At 34.9% G+C, this 18,873-nt stretch overlaps 5 protein-coding genes across 5 annotated transcripts; 1 reads left to right on the forward strand and 4 right to left on the reverse strand.

Annotated features, from left to right (window-relative positions):
• Positions 1-876: 876 nt before the first annotated feature.
• Positions 877-1,572, reverse strand: LOC139870041 (secreted RxLR effector protein 161-like). The gene is made up of 2 exons (XM_071857894.1): positions 1,458-1,572; positions 877-1,388 (listed from the first exon to the last, which is right to left on the reverse strand). Exons 1-2 carry the CDS (start codon positions 1,570-1,572, stop codon positions 877-879), a joined length of 627 nt encoding a protein of 208 aa, XP_071713995.1.
• A 2,586-nt stretch (positions 1,573-4,158) lies between these two features.
• On the reverse strand, positions 4,159-4,869 carry LOC139870042 (uncharacterized). Its single transcript, XM_071857895.1, has one exon. It carries the CDS (start codon positions 4,867-4,869, stop codon positions 4,159-4,161), a length of 711 nt encoding a protein of 236 aa, XP_071713996.1.
• Positions 4,870-7,690: 2,821 nt separating this feature from the next.
• LOC139872424 (blue-light photoreceptor PHR2-like) lies at positions 7,691-10,965 on the forward strand. The gene is made up of 4 exons (XM_071860298.1): positions 7,691-8,818; positions 9,780-10,006; positions 10,095-10,181; positions 10,701-10,965. Exons 1-4 carry the CDS (start codon positions 7,856-7,858, stop codon positions 10,759-10,761), a joined length of 1,338 nt encoding a protein of 445 aa, XP_071716399.1. The 5' UTR covers positions 7,691-7,855; the 3' UTR covers positions 10,762-10,965.
• Positions 10,966-11,457: 492 nt separating this feature from the next.
• LOC139872697 (large ribosomal subunit protein eL22z-like) lies at positions 11,458-12,858 on the reverse strand. The gene is made up of 2 exons (XM_071860622.1): positions 12,621-12,858; positions 11,458-11,756 (listed from the first exon to the last, which is right to left on the reverse strand). The coding sequence occupies exons 1-2, from the start codon at positions 12,845-12,847 to the stop codon at positions 11,612-11,614; spliced, it is 372 nt and encodes a 123-aa protein (XP_071716723.1). The 5' UTR covers positions 12,848-12,858; the 3' UTR covers positions 11,458-11,611.
• A 1,746-nt stretch (positions 12,859-14,604) lies between these two features.
• LOC139873099 (uncharacterized) lies at positions 14,605-17,513 on the reverse strand. The gene is made up of 7 exons (XM_071861035.1): positions 17,418-17,513; positions 17,209-17,257; positions 17,066-17,090; positions 15,816-15,890; positions 15,583-15,687; positions 15,390-15,509; positions 14,605-14,838 (listed from the first exon to the last, which is right to left on the reverse strand). The coding sequence occupies exons 2-6, from the start codon at positions 17,211-17,213 to the stop codon at positions 15,393-15,395; spliced, it is 327 nt and encodes a 108-aa protein (XP_071717136.1). The 5' UTR covers positions 17,214-17,257; positions 17,418-17,513; the 3' UTR covers positions 14,605-14,838; positions 15,390-15,392.
• Between the last annotated feature and the right edge of the window lie 1,360 nt (positions 17,514-18,873).

Genomic DNA, 18,873 nt, shown 5'->3' on the forward strand with positions numbered 1-18,873 from the left:
AATTCAGCCATATAATTATATGTTGTACCTTGCGTATTAATCCTACAGACTCTCACTTGTGCACGGCACAACACCAAGTAACTATACAAACAACGGTTAGCGTCTAGCAACACGCCATTGTTCCCAAATTCACGTGAGGGTAGTTTCTCAGAACTGCTCATAGTAAGTGTTAAATGTCATTTATCCCTTTGTTTCAGATACTTTAGTTAAACTTGAGACATGGATCATCAGTCATTCTCATTTGTTTAACAATTTTGTTTCTCGATTTTCAGAAGTGAATTAGATCACCAAACTAATTAAGTATCATCTCAATTATATTTGGGTGCGGCCACACAAATATCTTATTCATTCATCGAGGAGCTCAAAAGTATCTAACTCCAAATAGGTTGGAGGAACAAATCCTATCTTGCCTACACGTGTCTATCACGAGCTTCACATCACACCCAATAATGGTCTTTATAACAGCCTTATTCAGGACAGTGTTTGACCATATCAAAGTATAATGCTTCACACATCGAAACCTGCGTGCATCTCAAGTCGAAGGACATTATGACATAACCACTTGTGAGTTTCACTATTGACGCTGATCCATATAGTGAAATCTCGAAGGTTGGGTCATTCCAATATTCATCCTATGAATACATGTGAGTTTGATAGTAATACATTACACCATATCAAACACTCACATTTGTCTTGGTTTGATGTTACTCCCGTATCATCAATCGACAATGAAAAATTTAGAATAAGTCATTATTCACGGATTTAAACATGCAAATATAGAACACAGTAGTTATGAAAAAAAACGATCATATCACAATATATCAATTCATTACAAATAAAAACTGCTTTCATGTTCCAATTATCCAAATACTAAAATTACATAAAACTATTAGCTGGTCTAAGCCCAATGTTCCTAGAATGCTCGACATGCTTGGTACAAGACATTGGCTTTGTGAACGGGTCAGCTAGATTGTCTTCTGTTGGAACCTTTTGAATATGTACGTCACCTCTCTCTATAACTTCACGTATGTAGTGAAATTTTCGAAGGATGTGTTTGGCACCACGTAGAACTCCTGGTTCATTTGCTATTACTATAGCACCAGTATTGTCGCAATACATGTCCATGGGATTTTCAATGCTGGGAACAACGCCAAGCCCAGATATGAACTTTCTGATCCAAACAGCTTCCTGAGCAGCTTCAGATGCAGCAATGTATTCTGATTCTGTTGTAGACATCGTTGTAGTGCTCTGCTTCGAGCTTCTCCAGTCGACTGCACCTCCGTTCATAACGAAAACGTAGCAAGATTGTGATCGACTATCATCTCGATCAGTTTCGAAACTAGCATCAGTGTAACACTTTACGCTCAGTTCATCGAAACCTCCGTAAACTAAGAACATATCTTTAGTATTTCACAAATACTTCAATATATTCTTTACAGCAGTCCAGTGACAATCACCTGGATTCTGTTGGTATCGGCTCGTCATATTGAGAGCGAAAGAAACATCTGGTCTAGTGCACCTCATAGCATACATGATGGATCCAATAGCTGACGCATATGGAACCTCAGTCATTCGCTTCACCTCTTCGGGTGTAGAGGGGGATTGAGTCTTACTCAGCAGCACATTTGGTTACATCGGAAGACTACCTCGCTTGGAAGCTTCCATCTTAAATCGCTTTAAAATTTTGTCAACATATGCACTTTGACTTAAACCTATTAACCGTTTAGATCTATCTCTATAGATCTTGATTCCTAGGATATACGCTGCATCTCCCAGATCTTTCATAGAGAAACATTTTCCAAGCCAGGACTTAACGTCATGTAGCGTTGGAATATGATTTCCCATGAGTAATATGTCATCAACATATAAGATCAGAAAGACTTTAACGCTCCCACTAGCTCTCATGTACACACAGGGTTGGTCAAGGTTTTGTGAGAAACCAAACTCTTTGATTTTCTCATCAAACTTCTTGTTCCAACTCCTTGATGCTTGCTTTAATCCATAAATGAATTTCTGAAGCTTGCATACTTTATTAGGATACTTAGGATTCACAAACCCTTCAGGTTGCACCATATATACGTCCTAGCTAAGGTGACCATTTAGGAATGCAGTTTTGACATCCATTTACCAAATCTGATAGTCATAGTACGCTGCTATAGCTATGAGTATCCTAATAGCTTTAATGTCCGCCACTGGAGAAAAGGTCTCTTCATAATCAACCCCGTAGGTTTGAGTATAACCTTTTGCTACCAAGCGGGCTTTAAAGGTGAGTACATTTCCATCCATGTCGGTCTTCTTCTTGAAGATCCATTTACACCCAACAAGCTTGCTGTTTGGTGGAAGATCAATCAAGCGCCAAACTTGATTATCTTTCATGGACTGCATCTCTTCATTCATAGCATCTTACCATTTATCAGATTCAGGATCTGACAATGCAGCTTTGTAATTAGCGGGTTCGCCCAGATCCCCTAATTCCAAGTCCTCTGTCGTAACCATAAGGTTTAACCTTTCAGGTGGACGAGAGGTTTTATTAGATATACGAATGAGACATGCTTCGTCCTGTGCCTCGACACTTTCATGTTGAAGCTCTGTACGAATTTCGCTAGTGCCTACAGAAGGTAATGTATCTTGTTCTTGAATTTCTTCAAGATATACAGTGCTCCCACTTGCTTCCTGTAAGAGGAGACTCTTCTCCAAAAACTCAGCATATCTAGCAGTGAAAACCTAGTTTTCTGCTGGATAGTAGAAGTAGTATCCCATCGTTTTCTTTGGGTATCCTACAAAGATACACTTGATAGTTCTGGACTCGAGTTTGTTTGGCGTATCACGCTTCACGTGAGCCTCACAACCCCAGACTTTCAAGTAAGACAGATTTGGGACCTTCCCATGCCATATTTCATATGGTGTCTTATTTACCTTCTTGGTTGGAACCATGTTGAGAATGCGTACAGCAGACTCTAGAGCAAATCCCCAAAAGGATGGTGCTAGAGTTGTTAGACTCATCATTGATCGGACCATGTCAAGCAAAGTTCGATTTCTCCTTTCTGACACCCCATTATGCTGAGGTGTGTAAGGAGGAGTAAACTGTGAGACAATCCCACGATCTCTCAGATGATCTAAAAACTCTTGACTCATATATTCGCCTCCACTATCGGACCGTAGAACCTTAATGGTCTTTTCGAGTTGATTTTCTACTTCATTTTGAAACGCTTTGAACGTTTCAAATACTTCATGTTTATGTTTAATCAAGTAAACATAACCATATCTACTGAAATCATCAGTAAAAGTAACGAAGTAGGTAGCTCCATCTTTAGACATTGTTCTAAATAGGCCACATACATCAGTGTGAATGAGTCCAAGTAGATCACTCGCCATTTCAACCTGGTGGGTAAAGGGTTTCTTTGACATTTTTCCAGATAAACAAGATTCACATATGTCAAACGACTCATTGCCGGTTGACTCAAGAAGCCCATCGTGTTGCAGCTTTGTTATGCGTTTCTTGTTTATATGACCAAGACGACAATGCCATAGATATGTGGAATTCAAATCATGCTTGAATTTCTTAGAGCTACAGTTAAATATAGAACTTTCGTTTGGAACAAGATTATGCATGTCAATTTCAAAAATACCATCTCTAGGAATAGCATTAAAATAAAAAATATTATCCTTAGAAACCGAAATACCATAATCTGTGAATACATGATTAAAACCATTATCCTTCAAACGAGAAACTGAAATAACACCTCTAGTAATAGAAGGTGCATAATGAAAATTATCTAAAATAAGAATAAGTCCACTTGGGAGGATGAGCTCATAGCTTCCTATAGCTTCGACAGCTGCACGATCGCCATTGCCAACGTACAGATCCAAAGCCCCCTTATTCAGCTTCCAAATTTTTCTAAGTCCCTGCATATCATTACAAATATGAGTACCACAACCAGTGTCATACACCCAAGTTTTATTAGGAAAATTATAGAGTTCTATAACGAAGATACCTGAAGTGCTGGTCGAACCAGCCTTTCCCTTCTTCAACTCTTCCAAGTAAAGGACACAGTTTCGTCTCCAATGACCAATCTGGACACAATGGTGACAAGCCATGTTATTTGCGGGATGCTCTTTCTTTGCTGGTGGTGGAATTTTCTTCTTAGGTGTGTAAGCTTACTTACTTTTTCCTTTTCCCTTTCCACTAGCAGCTTGCGGCTTTCTTTTCTGGATTTTACCTTTCTTTATGGTTAAGACTGCAGGAGTCTTCTTTGGTAGCCCCTTTTCAGCTTGCTTAAGCATTGCATGAAGCTCAGGAATGGTTTTTCCCATGCTATGCATATTGTAATTCATTACAAATCCATCATAGCCCTTGGACAGTGAAGTAAGTATCAAGTGCACTCCAAGAACTGGTGGCATAGCATAACCTAGGCGCTCCAATTGATCCAGATAGCCTTTCATCTTCAAGACATATTGGCTAACCGGCTGCCCCAACTCATGTTTGCAAGCGTGAAACGCTTTTACAGTTTCAAACAATTCATGTTCTGCCTGCTGTTGGAACATCGTTTTGAGTTCCTCAATCATGTCATATGCATTGTAGTCCATTAAGTTCCTTTGGATCTCAGAGGTCATGCTAGCAAGCATAAGACATGCTACTTCAAGTTGTTCATTATACTGCTTAGTATAAGCATTACGAACAGTAGCACTGACAGTTTCAGGTGGGGCTTCAGGTAAAGGATTTTCCAGATGGTGCAACTTCCTTTCAGACTTTAAGACAATCTGAAGGTTTCGATACCAGTCTATGAAGTTATTACCATTCAATTTTTCCTTCTCAAGGATTGACCTTATGGTCATGTTGTTTACGGATTGAATTGCATTTGATGTCATCTACAAAATAAACAAGGTTCTTTTAGTATCTTTAATAATTATCCTTTTATAAATTAACTACCCATGTTTAAAAAAAAAAAACTTATAAAACTTTTAATTTACGTAAAAGGCTAAGATCCACATTGTGCTTCCACCATTACATCAGTTGATCTGCTAGCAATGGTGGATACAATCGGTAGGCGGCGGGCACCAATTGCATTACAAGTGCAACTCTTAGATCTTTATGAGACTCACGACATTTAGTGTCTAACACTAGTGTCATGCTGGCATGTTTAGTCCCATCCTTGCCTCGGGTTGCGGTCTCACCTCTCAACTCGATTAAGTCATCCAATTGTGAAACGTGTAAAAATTAATCTAGGTCTCACGCATAGATAATGATCACCTCACGGTTATAATTCAACTAGGTCTCACGCTTAGTCAAAAAATAACGACAAGTGTTTCAAACGAATTGGAGGGCACGACTTAAAATTTGACGGGTATATTTTATACAATTTTAATAAATGCTTTAGAAAAATTCTGTTACGAATATTACATGCATAATATTCGCCTCACAAGTTAAAAAGTTTTAACTTGATTTTAATTATGTTTTTATTTTAGTTGTCACATGACAAATTATACACAATCACATAACATATAAAATGCAACCAAACCAAATAAAACATAATAAGTATGTGCATAGCCTCAACCGATTGAAAATCCTATGCTTGGTCTCACGAGCCATTATGAGAACCAAGCGATCAACTAAAGGGACAATCACAAAAGTAAACCCTAGAAGCTCCCACTTGCGTCAAGATCTAATGATGACCAAATGTGCTCCTTCACCGCATCTCTCACAACTTTTGTCTAGCGACTTTACTGCAAGTATGAGTCTTGATGGCCAAAATCCGTTCACTTCAAGTCTTTAATCCCATCATGGAGGTTACATTTAATTAATAAATAAAATACAGCTAATCTAGAATTGTAAATTACATAATTGGCTCAAAACGGCCTCCCAAAATAAAAGATTAAATTACATCAATAAATGGCCACAAAACAATGGCATCCAAACAACCGTAAACATTCAAGATCACAACACATACACACGGTCTAGGTTTTCATCGGCTATGCACAATTAAATCATCATAATAATAACATGATCATGACAATAAATATGGCTTGCTTCATGGCACAAGATGCATGTCTTGGCCATGGATAAAAAAACATACAAATATATACACAAGTCATTTAATCAATAACAACCACGCATAAATATACTAACCGTATAAAAACATAAGAGGCTCTCATACCACTGTTGGTAATTTAGAGTTTTAAGAAAACAAATTTTCAATTAATTATTATCATGTACATACATATAATAACAATAACTTTAAGCGGAAGCGTATTAATTATATTGATACAAAATAAATCACCAAAACGGATCCATATGATTTATATGGTTAAATAAATAAACAACAAGGGAGTTTAAAGTTTATACCTTTCTTGAAGAACCAGATTGAAAGAAGAGAAACTAACAACCAAAGATATGATTGCCGCTAGAGTAGTCCACACTACACTTCGAATAACGTCAAACGGATGTGCTAGTCCCGTCAAGTAACGTATTAAAATAATCAAATTATTTTAATATAAAACCAAACTATTCTTATTCCACTTAATGAAACTTACGAAAAGAAACAAGTAAATATGTGGTTCTTGTTTTGACGAAAAGAAACAAGAAAATATGTAGGTTTTGTTTTTACGAACGATAACGAAAAGACGAAAATTAAATGTTGGGGTTTTCTTTTGTGTGTCTCTCTTTTTTTTTATATATTCGTTTCACCAAAACAAAGGACGTATTTATATACATGAGTAAGTCGGTGCAAAATAACCCATGATCTCTTTTATCGAACTTAGCCAACAAGTAATTATAATTGTTGTTGGACTCATCTAAGTCGGTTAAAAAAAATTCCCCTTTTCTATCTTGAACGTAACAAGCATGTAACCAATATTGTAATTCTTTAATAATAATGTATTAATTAAAATATTAATCAATTAACTAATAATTAATTAAATAAATCAATTAATTTCGTTACCCTAATAATATATATATGACATATATTATTAATTTGACGTCTAGGTGTATATGTGTGTGACCCCGAAGGCTCACATGAATTCAGCCATATAATTATGTGTTGTACCTTGCGCATTAATCCTACATTGTATATATGATAAATGCTACAATAAAATTGACTAGCAACGGTCTTCATATTTTTTTTTTTTTTTTAAGTAAAACTCTACAATAAAATTCACTAGCAACGGTCTTCATACTTATTTTTTTTTAAGTCAAACTCATACACTGGATATAAATATTTACTTAATAGTGTTATTCATACACCAAAGGCTCTTTGGTTCATACTTGTATGTATATTTTAATAAAAGGTTAGACCACATTTAACCCAGGCGTGTTGCACCATGTGTTGAGCTAACACGCCACCCAGCACAGGGTAATGGGGCGTGTTGGCTTGTGTGTTGGTGGCGTGCATCAACTTGGCACGGAGAATGAATCTCATGTGTGATGTGTTGATATTTGATTAATTTTGATTCGGTAATTATCAATATACAATTATTTTTTTATTCATTATTTCATCCAACTTCCAATCAGATTTTAAAACATCATCCAACACGTCACTTAACATTCTACCTCATTACACAGCAGTCTAGTAGCACGTTCACCCCACTCCTACTCAACAACACGCCAAAACGTCCAGGGATAGAGATGGTCTTACTAATGTTATTTTAATGTTTTTCAATCAAAAGAGTTGCAAACTACTTGTCAAACCTTAAAATATTTTTTCCACCTACCTTCTTTCCCGTCTTCTCTCCCACCAAACACACCACAAACAGGGCAAACTTCACAAACACCAACACAAACTCCATTGAAAAACTTCAAAGAACACCCTTTAAAACATTATCTTTATCTTCAACCTCAACCTTCAGTCTACCAATTAAAATGGATCCCAAACTTCAAGATTCACAAAACCCAGATTCAAAAACACAATCATCAGACAATCATCAATCTAATTCTAAGCTCCCCAGTATTCCATTTACATCAATCACACTTTCACTCCCTCAATACCTTCCAACTTATTTCATTTCACCACCACAAATCACACCCAAAATCCCAACAACCCTCAAAATCACATCTCAAATTTCTTCACTTTTTAACCTTTCTCTTCAATCTACACCACACCCACTTCCCAAATCTGTATCAAAATCAAAACTTTCTTCAATCCCACTTCAAAATCCACTATCTTTAAACCCTCGCCGGCCTGCTGACCCCTCAGCCGCCGCCGGTCTCCGCCGTGTCTCCGTTGTCTGGTTTCGTAACGACCTCCGTGTTCAAGATAATGAATCTTTAAACGCTGCTAATAATGAATCTTTATCTGTTTTACCTGTTTACTGCTTTGATGTTAAAGATTTTGGTAAATCGTCATCTGGGTTTGATAAATCTGGTGCAAATCGAGCATCTTTCTTGATCGAATCGGTTTCGGACTTAAGAAAGAATCTTCAGGCAAAAGGGTCGGATCTTATTGTCCGAATTGGAAAACCCGAAACTGTGATATCCGAATTGGTTAAGGAAGTTGGGGCAGAGGCTGTGTATGCTCATAGGGAAGTGTCTAATGATGAGGTTAAAGGTGAGGGTAAGATTGAAAATGCATTGAAAGATGAAGGGGTGGAAATTAAATACTTTTGGGGAAGTACATTGTATCATATTGAAGATTTGCCATTTAAGTTGGATGAAATGCCAACAAAGTATGCTGAATTTAGGGAAAAAGTAAAGGGTGTAAAAGTGAGAAATACTATTGAGGTTCTTGATCAGTTTAAAGGTTTGCCATCTGGTTGTAATATTGAGGCTGGTGAGATTCCATCATTGGCTGATTTGGGTCTCAATTCAACTGCTAATATGAGTCAGGTATGAATTCAAAGTTTGTGTCTTTTGATAACATTTAGTAATGTAACAGGCCTGCAAATGAATAGGGATTTGAAATATGAGCTTACAAATAACTAGTCGGGAAGAAGTTGTGATGTGGTCTGCTTCCTTTAGGGGAGGTCAGGAGTTCGACTCCCGTTGGCTACATACTAAAAACACAATCTCATCCCTGCCATGAAGTATCCACCCATGACACCTTTCCCATATCGTTTGGGGGGTAATGGGGAGGGGGTTTTACTTGGCCGTGCCCTTGGATCGGTTTCAAGGTTTCCTCCTTGGAAGCGATGGGGGCGGGGTTATTATCGCTGCATCGGCATAGTCGAAACGGGAGATGATCGCAACGGGTGGTTTAATCCCCCTCGGGTGATCCCAATCGTTGTCCAAAAAAAAAAAAAAAAAAATAACTAGTCGGGTTCCCGTGTAAGTTTAAGTGTTGTTGCTTATTGATATGCATGTTGGAGGATTGAGCTCAAATTTAGCTTTGCTTTAACTACTATAGTTATTTTGATATGTTTTCAAGCTACTTGGGATCTTAAAATTGAGGTTAAGGATAATTCGAGCTATTTAGCTTGCAAATACTCTTAAAAGTAATGTGTTGTTTGTTTTTCAGTCTATCTTATTATGTCATATGTCTACGCGCTGAGTTATGTTTTTACTGTAGACTGTTTGTTTTTCTGAAGACATAAGATAAAATATGCTTCTAATTGCTGCAGACAGAATTAAATTATTTTGCAAACATAAAAACAAACCGTTTTCATTATTCATAACTACATTGGGATTATTCAATTCAAGCTGTTTTCTTCATGTTGCCATAATCACTTTAAAAACTACATCCGAACAAACTTAATGAATATATCTAGACAAAGAAGATTATGGATATAGATTAAGAATGAACAATCGGTCCAAAACTACATTATGGTGAAATTATTGACTTTTTGTGTAGGTCAAACCTGTTTCTAATGGCCCTCTTATTGGAGGTGAGACTGAAGCATTAAATAGGCTAAAAAGGTTTGCAGCCGAATTCCAAGCTCAGCCTCCTAAAGAGGCCAGAGATGGAAATAATGATACTATATACGGTGCAAATTTCTCTTGCAAAATCTCCCCATGGCTTACAGTCGGATGCGTTTCTCCCCGTTTAATGTTTGACGAGTTAAAGAAATCTGCTTCTAGGTATGTGATATGTCCAAATACTTCTTTTTCGTTTGGTTATTTATCTTTAAATATTAATTTTTAATTAACATAATGAGTGAATATTTAGAACGATTTCTGCTGCATCGAATGGAACTGATGATGACGGTGGAATGAATTGGTTAATGTACGAGCTCCTATGGAGGGACTTCTTCAGGCAAGTCAAAGATTGAATCTTTTTATGTTTATTAATTTCTATTTTGATTACTTTGTTTTTAGAGGTATCAAAGTGACATACAGTTGGGTAAAACTTATAATATGGATCAAATGGGTTAGTTGGGGTGACCCTCAACGCATGTTATCCTTTTTCCCTCGGGTTCTATAAAAATATGGGTGATTGGCATAAAAAGCTTTTTATGTTTTATTGATAAATGTAAGGTATCTAAGGTATCTAAGCTCCTATGTAATGATTTATTGTTTCTTATCTCTTGAGGTTTCAAGAAACGGAAAAAATCTTAAGTAACATGTGTCTCCAAATTTCAGTACTTTAAATTAATCTAACATAAGTTGAGGACCCAATATGAACAATTTGGTAGAGGTAGGTACCTTTTGTGCCAGTTACCCCTCAAGTTTGGGGCATTTATTTCATGTTTCTAAATAAAGTGATCTTAACACATTTCTGATAACTTTTTATAAGCTTTCATTTGTTCTTTAATTTCATATTTTGGAGTTGCAGATTTGTCACTAGGAAATGCAGTTCGTTGAAAAAACAAAATATTGCCACAGTCACGGTTTGAAAGCAGTGGGTGTAATAAAACGATTTACATGTCTAAAATTCTTCAATGGTCATCAATCCCTATCCCTAAACATTGGGTTGTATGATCCAAATTTAAAGTAAGCATTTAATTTAATGTATGTTTCTCTTTTGTATAGAGATTGGGTAAGGATTGTGTAATATTGGAATTTTGGATATATCACCATTGTGTTTGAATAAAGATTACTCTGACATTTAATCTAAAAGTTTACTCTTTTCTAGTACTTTACTCTGGTTGACCTTTTAGCAACTGTAATTCTGTAAATCATACATATTGTGGTGGCGGATTCAAAAATATTATGGAGTAACATAGATGAAGATTACCGACTTCACATTTAATTAAACTAAACTTGCATATAAATACATTATGCTGAAAATAAAAATTCGATTGTTGGGGCAGCTAACCCCGACTACTCTACCCTAAGGTGGCTCTGCAGATGCACATGTTCGAGTTTTGGTTTCGACTTTTAGGTTGTAAGAATCAAAGTATTAAACTTGATTCGGACCTGTTCAGACTGTAAGCAAATATCGAGCAAAAGTGTATTTCAATAACTTTAGTAACTAATTAAAGGCTAAAGTAGTCAAAAGTATATTTGAAACTACACTTAGACCTTAATTTTGGAGCCAGATTATTAGTTAAGAACAGTTATCATCTATGCAAATAAATCTCATAAATCAATATGATAACAAAAGCAAGAGATTTTTCAAAAGCACATGAACTAGGAATATTACTGCAAAACAATATTTGGAAGTCTGATACAAAAAGAAACCAATATAACAAGTCCAAAATACCCATCCCAAAGGAACTACATAAAACAAAGTTCAAACTGTGCTTAATCTTCCTCCTCACCCTCGTTCTCAGCAATGTTGAAGTATCGTAGCTCATAAACGTTGCGGTCTTTGTTGGACGAAATTACACGGAGCCAATCTCTAACATTGTGCTTCTTCAAGTACTTCTTTGTCAAGTATTTCAAGTACCTGGAAAAAAATCAAATTAGATGTGCATTCAAATTATCTATAAGTCTATATAATCTGCTAAAACTGACAACCAAAAATTACCAAAAGTTGAAATCAGATCATACAATTCTATCATCAAAACTAAAATACAACATCATATAAAAGAATTTGCAGCTAATAAAACCACAGTCAGTAACAAAAGTCTAGTTCAAGTGTGTTCTATAAGTTATACATGTCCCACATACACACAATACAATTTCATACAACTTAAGCTCTTTATAAAGCAACATAATTGAACAGCTAAATGATCCTAGATTAGAACTTAATAATAGAGATACATTACAAACACTAACAAACGTATCTAGCATAAAAAGTTACTTGTGTATGACTAGATGGTGTCAAGAGTCAGATTGTGCTTTGAGATTACAAATGTAGAGCACTTATGGCTTACAAAACATGTTAAAAGTAAACCTACCTGACCAGCACAAAGATAACTTAATTTTTCCTTTGCAATAAGCTAAAATGTAGCACAAACAAACACTTCAAGAGTGCTCATTGCATTTATATAACACAATAAGCTATCAGCAAGTAAAACATTTTTGAAATGCTGCATTATCCAGACACTAAAAGAATACTTAATTAATTACTGATAAGCTACAAACAATTGTGAAATGCACGCCCATCCAAACAATGTATAAAATTAATGACAGTGATGATACTTATTAGCTACTGTATGACCTAGAGTGAAGCATTCTATCCATAAACTGACTAAAAACAACTAACTTACAATATCAAAAACTGACTGATATAACAGAATACTAGAAATTAAAACTATTATTCAAAATCTATTCATAAATAATCTAAAATTAGGTGAAAAATTAAAACCTTTTGGAGAAATTGCTATCAGCAGTAACTGAGATTTTGTTCTTCTCACGAGAAATAGTAACAGAGTCACCTAGGTTACCGGCTTTACCACCGACTTTAATTCTCTCCTGAAGAAACTTTTCAAGTGAAGCGATCTCCATAATCTTATCTTCAACTGGCTTTCCGCAATCGATCACATACGTCGCCGTTTTCTTCTTTCCACCTTTTACTCCTGCTGATCGACTCATTTTCGCTTCTGTACCTTTTCAATTAGTGATTATTAGTGTTTTAAAAACAAATTAAACAATGATATGATGCATATATCATATACGTATATATCGAATTAATGTATGTATGTATGTATAGATTTAGAATTACCTGTGTATTTGGAAGACGGCGATGATGCAGCAGCTGGATAGGAAAAAATGTGAGAGAGGTGGTATAAGATGGAGGAGGAGAATGTTTTTAGGGTTTTGGGATTATTTGGGCCTGTATAAGACTGAAAAAGCCCAAAGTTATTCAAGAGTTGTCTAAGGTAAGTTGGGCCATTTGGGCCGATTAATTTGAAGGCTTTTCTTTTTCTGCTACTATATAAATAAAATAAATTAAAATGTTTTTCCTTGCGTTTTTAGTCGTGGAAAATTTCCACAAATAGAAAGTTAAAACTAGTAACTACTTAAAATTGATTTGAGATTTTTCAAAGAGAAAAGAGAACATTATAAAGAATAAATCGATTTTTTTAATTCTCCTAGTTCTCCTAGTTATAATATTGAAAGAAATTTATCTTTTTATTTGCTTTTAGAAAACATTTTTGAAAAATACTCATTTTAAAGAGTTTTATATGACATATGATTTTCAACATTATATTAAAATGTTTCCCAAGATAGTCGTATTTTCCTTCAATAAAAAAATCCATTTCCACATTGACAAAAAATATACGACGTGTAAATATTTGAAGCGCGCTTTGCTACACTACTCATCATCAACGCTACATCAACACAACACATATTCACCAACTCAATAATCAAATCATAATTAATTACTGCCGATTATAGTTGTCATCTCAAACTTCTTATCGCCACATCAATATTTATTTGATTTTTAGTTCATTTTTTTTAAAGACGAGTATTTAGAATCACTGACGAGAATAATCCACTCACCCGATCATTTTCCATGCACACATGCGCTTTCGGGCGAGTACCCGAAAGTCCGAAACACATTACAGGGACCTGATCCTTAAATCATCCCGAGGACAGGCATGGCGGAGAAATCCTGGAGTACAGATCGGTAAAACCTCCTCGGGTCACTCCATATATCGGCAAATACATTTGAATGTTTTTAAGGGAATGGACTCGAACTTGAGACCTCCCACCTTAATCCAACATATAAGGTGTTCGGTGTACCAATAGGCCACAAGTTCATTTTAACTAAAGTAAAACTTTTATAATTTTCTTTTTGGGTGAAGAAACATTTACTTGATCTAACCATAAAGATGCAGCTAAACGGGTCAACAATGCGAATTAAAGAGGGTCATATCCTACAAAACAAGTATGGTTAGATCCAAGGAGTACTGAAAATGGTGTTAGTTTTTTTTTTTTTTTTTTTTTTTTTTGGCCAAAAAACAATGGAACTTGTATATAAAAGAAAAAGACTAGCCATCAAAATGATGGCTAGACCCATTACAATTTAGCCCCTCTCAATATCCATTACAAGGTGTTAGCTGGTATCAGATGTATTGTTTTCTTAATTTAACCCCAAACTTGCATCCGAGGGCCCCACATTTTAAGTTACTCAGTTCGTTACAACATAGCAAAGGTCCTAATGACAAAAGCCATAACCTTTTGGTGCCTATGGCGCAGTGACTGGGGCGGATGTAATATAACGAAGGAGAGATCTTATACCATGTTATACCATGGTCAGATCAAAACATCAAGGCCGCCTACAGCAGGCAAGCCACTGCGGAGCCTTGTTTGGAGATCACTGGTGATAGAAACTACACAAAAAATTGCAAATAATTACAGTACCATAAAATCATGAAAGGTGTCGAATAACTGGTTTTAGCATAGAACAGTTTTAGCGAGTGTTAAATTCAAAACAGGTAAGAAAATCACACTTTTAACTTTCTAAAATCCACATTATAGCAACTACAAGATTTAAATGTCGGACAACTGATTGCACCTTTCTCCTTGATAAATCTTGATTCCAAACAAGTGACCCAGATCCACAAACACACTTCTTCCTGCAAGAGAGAGTAACTTTTTAGTTTAAACAAAAAATAAAAACATTGACTACCCCTAACAAAGATAAAATATTAACTTTGTAATATAAACCAAGCATTACGGCATCTGAATAACTGAATATCAGGTAATTATTATAAATTTGTTTTCTTTTAACCCAGAATATACCCAATCGTGAATTTTCAGAAACTGTCCTTAATGAGAGGTTTCATTTTCTATGGACAAATAGATTTGGGTTATAACTTTCCTCTAAAAATCAAAGAAGTACAACTTCGAAAACTTATCTTACACGAGAAAGTGTCAAAAGTTCCTTATGCAAACTTGGAATATATAAAATTTCTTTTATACTGCTCTATTATAGGAATATAATATATAATATTACGGTAAACATATAGGTTTAGTAATGACATTCAACGCATGTTTCTATCAAATTAAACGAATAAGAAAAAATGTGTTTGCAGGGGAGTACCGTGCAAAAAAAATAATCATTTTGGTATACTTAACAAAAGCATAACTGACTTAACAACTACAGAGACATACTAAAAGCTGATACCTATCACTTTGGATTTCGAAGGACAATGATGACAGAATCCCCCCTGAGAAACATCTTGCTAATGAATCGATCTTTGTTAACCGGAAGAGCTTTTTTCTTGCCTTTCCCTGTCTTGGGTACCTGATGTACAAACATAAGTTGTAAGTCAAAACGCACATTATAATGAATGCATTTGCATAGGGAGAAAACTAACCTCTGTCCACATCTCTCTAACGTTTTCCAACACCATGTTACAGTGTCGATCAAAGGCTCTCACACGGCCTAGCAGCTTCTTATTATTCCTACAGTTGATCAACACCTGGATTCACAACGCAGAAAATCAATGTCATCATATTGGGTCAATTCAACTTAACTTCACATGCACTAATGAGAATGTTGTATTCTGAGAAAGCAAATGCAGAAACAAATGAAAACAAAAGTGATTACCTGTGTGTTATTTTTGACACTCATCATCAAGACAGAGAGAGGTCCAGTGTTGAACTCCTCTTCTTCGTTCTTGGTCTGCCAAAAATTTGATATATACCACTTTATATTTAAGGTAAAAGATTTCCAAAAATAAATACAAAAGGATGAACTTAAAGTATAAAATTAGATATAATAAAACAAATAAATTTCAATACACAGACACACAGTTGAACCTGTATGAGCTACGTATACTACCTAATATGAGTACATACTTCTTAGCCTACTATTTTTTTAAAAGCAAAGCCCCAAAGTGTAGTGAGTGGCGATTGATCTTGTGTCTCCTTTGGAGATCCCCAAGCATCCAAACACTAGGCATAGATTAGTACTAGTTGGCCCACATTGTTAGTATTAACTTAACAACTTTAAACATATGTAACTGTAGAAGGGGGTTGAAAACAGTTATTCTCAAGTATAAACTTTTATTGATTAACAAAAAACTTTACAATTGTTTACTGCAGAATTAAAACAGGTAAAACTAGTCTAAGTAAACAATACTTGATGAAAAAGTTAACTACAAAAGATCACTCGATGACTCAGTGATCCAATAATTACTAAAACCAAAGGCACATTGCGCGCTGATTAACAGCCTGCGCAAATCAAAGATCTGTAGTTAATGCATTCAAACATTTAATTCCGGTTGTTGAGGATTTGAGGCTAGTACTTATAGTGTGATAAATTCTTGATCTTGTGCATCAAAACCTAACACGTGTCTCTTGTAACTTGATCTTGAATTTGTGTAACATCATTGAGTAATATGAGCACAGATAATACTAAATTACGGAAAGTGTCGTTGCTAACATACGCAGCAGCGACCAAATAAGCTACTCAAGTTTAATTTTTATTTATACATTACATAAGGTGTATCAGAGGCCAGCGTAATACATAAAGACAAAAAAGTCACAATAACATATGACCTAAAATTTCAGCTAATAACTTCTGATGGAACCTAATATGTGTATTATATCAGTACCTCAGTTAATGACCACTATTAAGTTTACAGAAATTATATTATTGAGAATTGAGATTATACATTCACTTCCACATTGAAAAACAAAGAGTGTTGCCCTGCCCTTTCTATACAACTTAGATATATGCACAGTTCTTTTCAATTCAATATATTTTAGTTATTATTAACACCATAAAGCTTAAATAACCACATAATGGTGATATATACAAGTAAATTGTATGTACAAATATATAAAAGAACTTACTGGTGCATCTTCCTCCATTGGTCGACTGCAAAAAACAAAATATAAAACCGTAAATAAAAGTATAATATCGACATAATATAAAAAGGTAAATTAACGATCTAGGGTTTCATAAAACGTCTGTAAATAAATTATAGTTACATTACCTCATATTCGGTTTACGAGTGAGAGAGCGCTACGTCAAATATATGGAATCTGAAATTGGGAACAAAATTAGGGCTTAGAGATGTCGATATATATATAAAACCCTAGTTTAAGAATTGCAGCGGTTATAAAAGTGAATTAAGTGGTGTGTAGCAAGAAAATGTAGCTGGAAGTTAACGGAAAATAATACAACCAATTAAGGTCGGCGTACCTGTTAAACACCGTGAAATCGCCGGAGTACACCGTAGACCGCCTGTTTGAACGATAAAAAGGGAAAGGTAACCACGGAGGCGGGTTTCAGCAGCTTAAACCCTTTTCCCCCTTCCATTATAATCGTACGTGGAAGGCACGTGATCCTTTTTTTTTTTTTTTTTTTTCTCAAGATGTATAGTTTAATTAAGAGAAAATTTAGACTTGGTCCATTTGGTTTATATAAAATGAGGTGTTTGGTTCCTGAACTTCATTTGAAGTTTGAGGTTGTTGGTCCTTGTAATTTACATGACACGTGTGACTGGTCCCTCAATCAAATGGACGTTTCAAAGCATATGGTAAAAAAACGAAATCATAAGATGTAATCAAGTGATGTTGTTTCAAATGACAAATAGTATATGCATCAAATCGGTTTTAGGGGTTAATGAAACTAACTGTTTAAGCGCCTTATTTATCTATTATTACTGATGTTGTAAAACCACACCTAAATTATTAATACTAACTAAATTGTTTTAACACACGAATCAGACAACTAATCCCGATCAATGTAATAAAGTATTTAGCAAGTACAGATTCATTCCACGGAGAGCAGTTGTTTCGAAATTAAAAACTATTAATTATTATAAAGTAAAACTGTAAAAGTGAGAGTTTGATTTTAAAACTAATAAAACTAATATACGCGAATTAAACAAATACGAATTCAATAGACACAAAGGTATTCACTTAGACTTAATTCCCTATGATCATGATTGCTTTTATTAAGATCAATTAATTAGTAAAATAAGCTGGTGTCCCTCACTTAGATACTAATTTAATCATGAATGTCAGTTTTTCACGTTGGTTTCCCTCACGCTTATGAAGAACACAATCAATCAATTAATTACTCAAGATGATGATTCAAACGAAGGATAAATTAATGTCCCTTTTTAGCTTTGAAATTACCTACTCAATTAATGGTTTAGTTAGTTTCATGCATGTAATTCAACTAATCTAGGATTTCTTTTAATAGCTAGACAAGTTTATCACTCTAATAACTCTCGTTACATAAATCAATAGACTTAAAACTAAATGGATCAATCAATGGAAGTAGTTAAGAATCATGGATCAAGAGCAATCAATTTAGATACACAAAATATTAGCAATCTTTCTGCTATGATCAATAATCTAAGTGAATACTAGGGATTTAGCTAGACATAATAATAATAAAAGCAAATAAACACAAAGATAAATCAAAATTCATCATGATATAAATCAAAAATAAGAAAAGATAGTTAGCAATGATTAAACCTTGATTCAATGATAATTCAAGTGCTAGAATACCTTAAAATCACCTTGAAAGGCTTAAAATTTCGAAACCCTAGCTAAAATATTCGTAAGATAAAAACGGGATAAAAGTTTGGGGTATAAAATCTTATTTATAGGGAAAATTTCAGACTGGCTGACCGACCTAAATCTCG

This window comes from Rutidosis leptorrhynchoides, chromosome 10, assembly GCF_046630445.1.
Source record: "Rutidosis leptorrhynchoides isolate AG116_Rl617_1_P2 chromosome 10, CSIRO_AGI_Rlap_v1, whole genome shotgun sequence".
Lineage (NCBI taxonomy): Eukaryota > Viridiplantae > Streptophyta > Magnoliopsida > Asterales > Asteraceae > Rutidosis > Rutidosis leptorrhynchoides.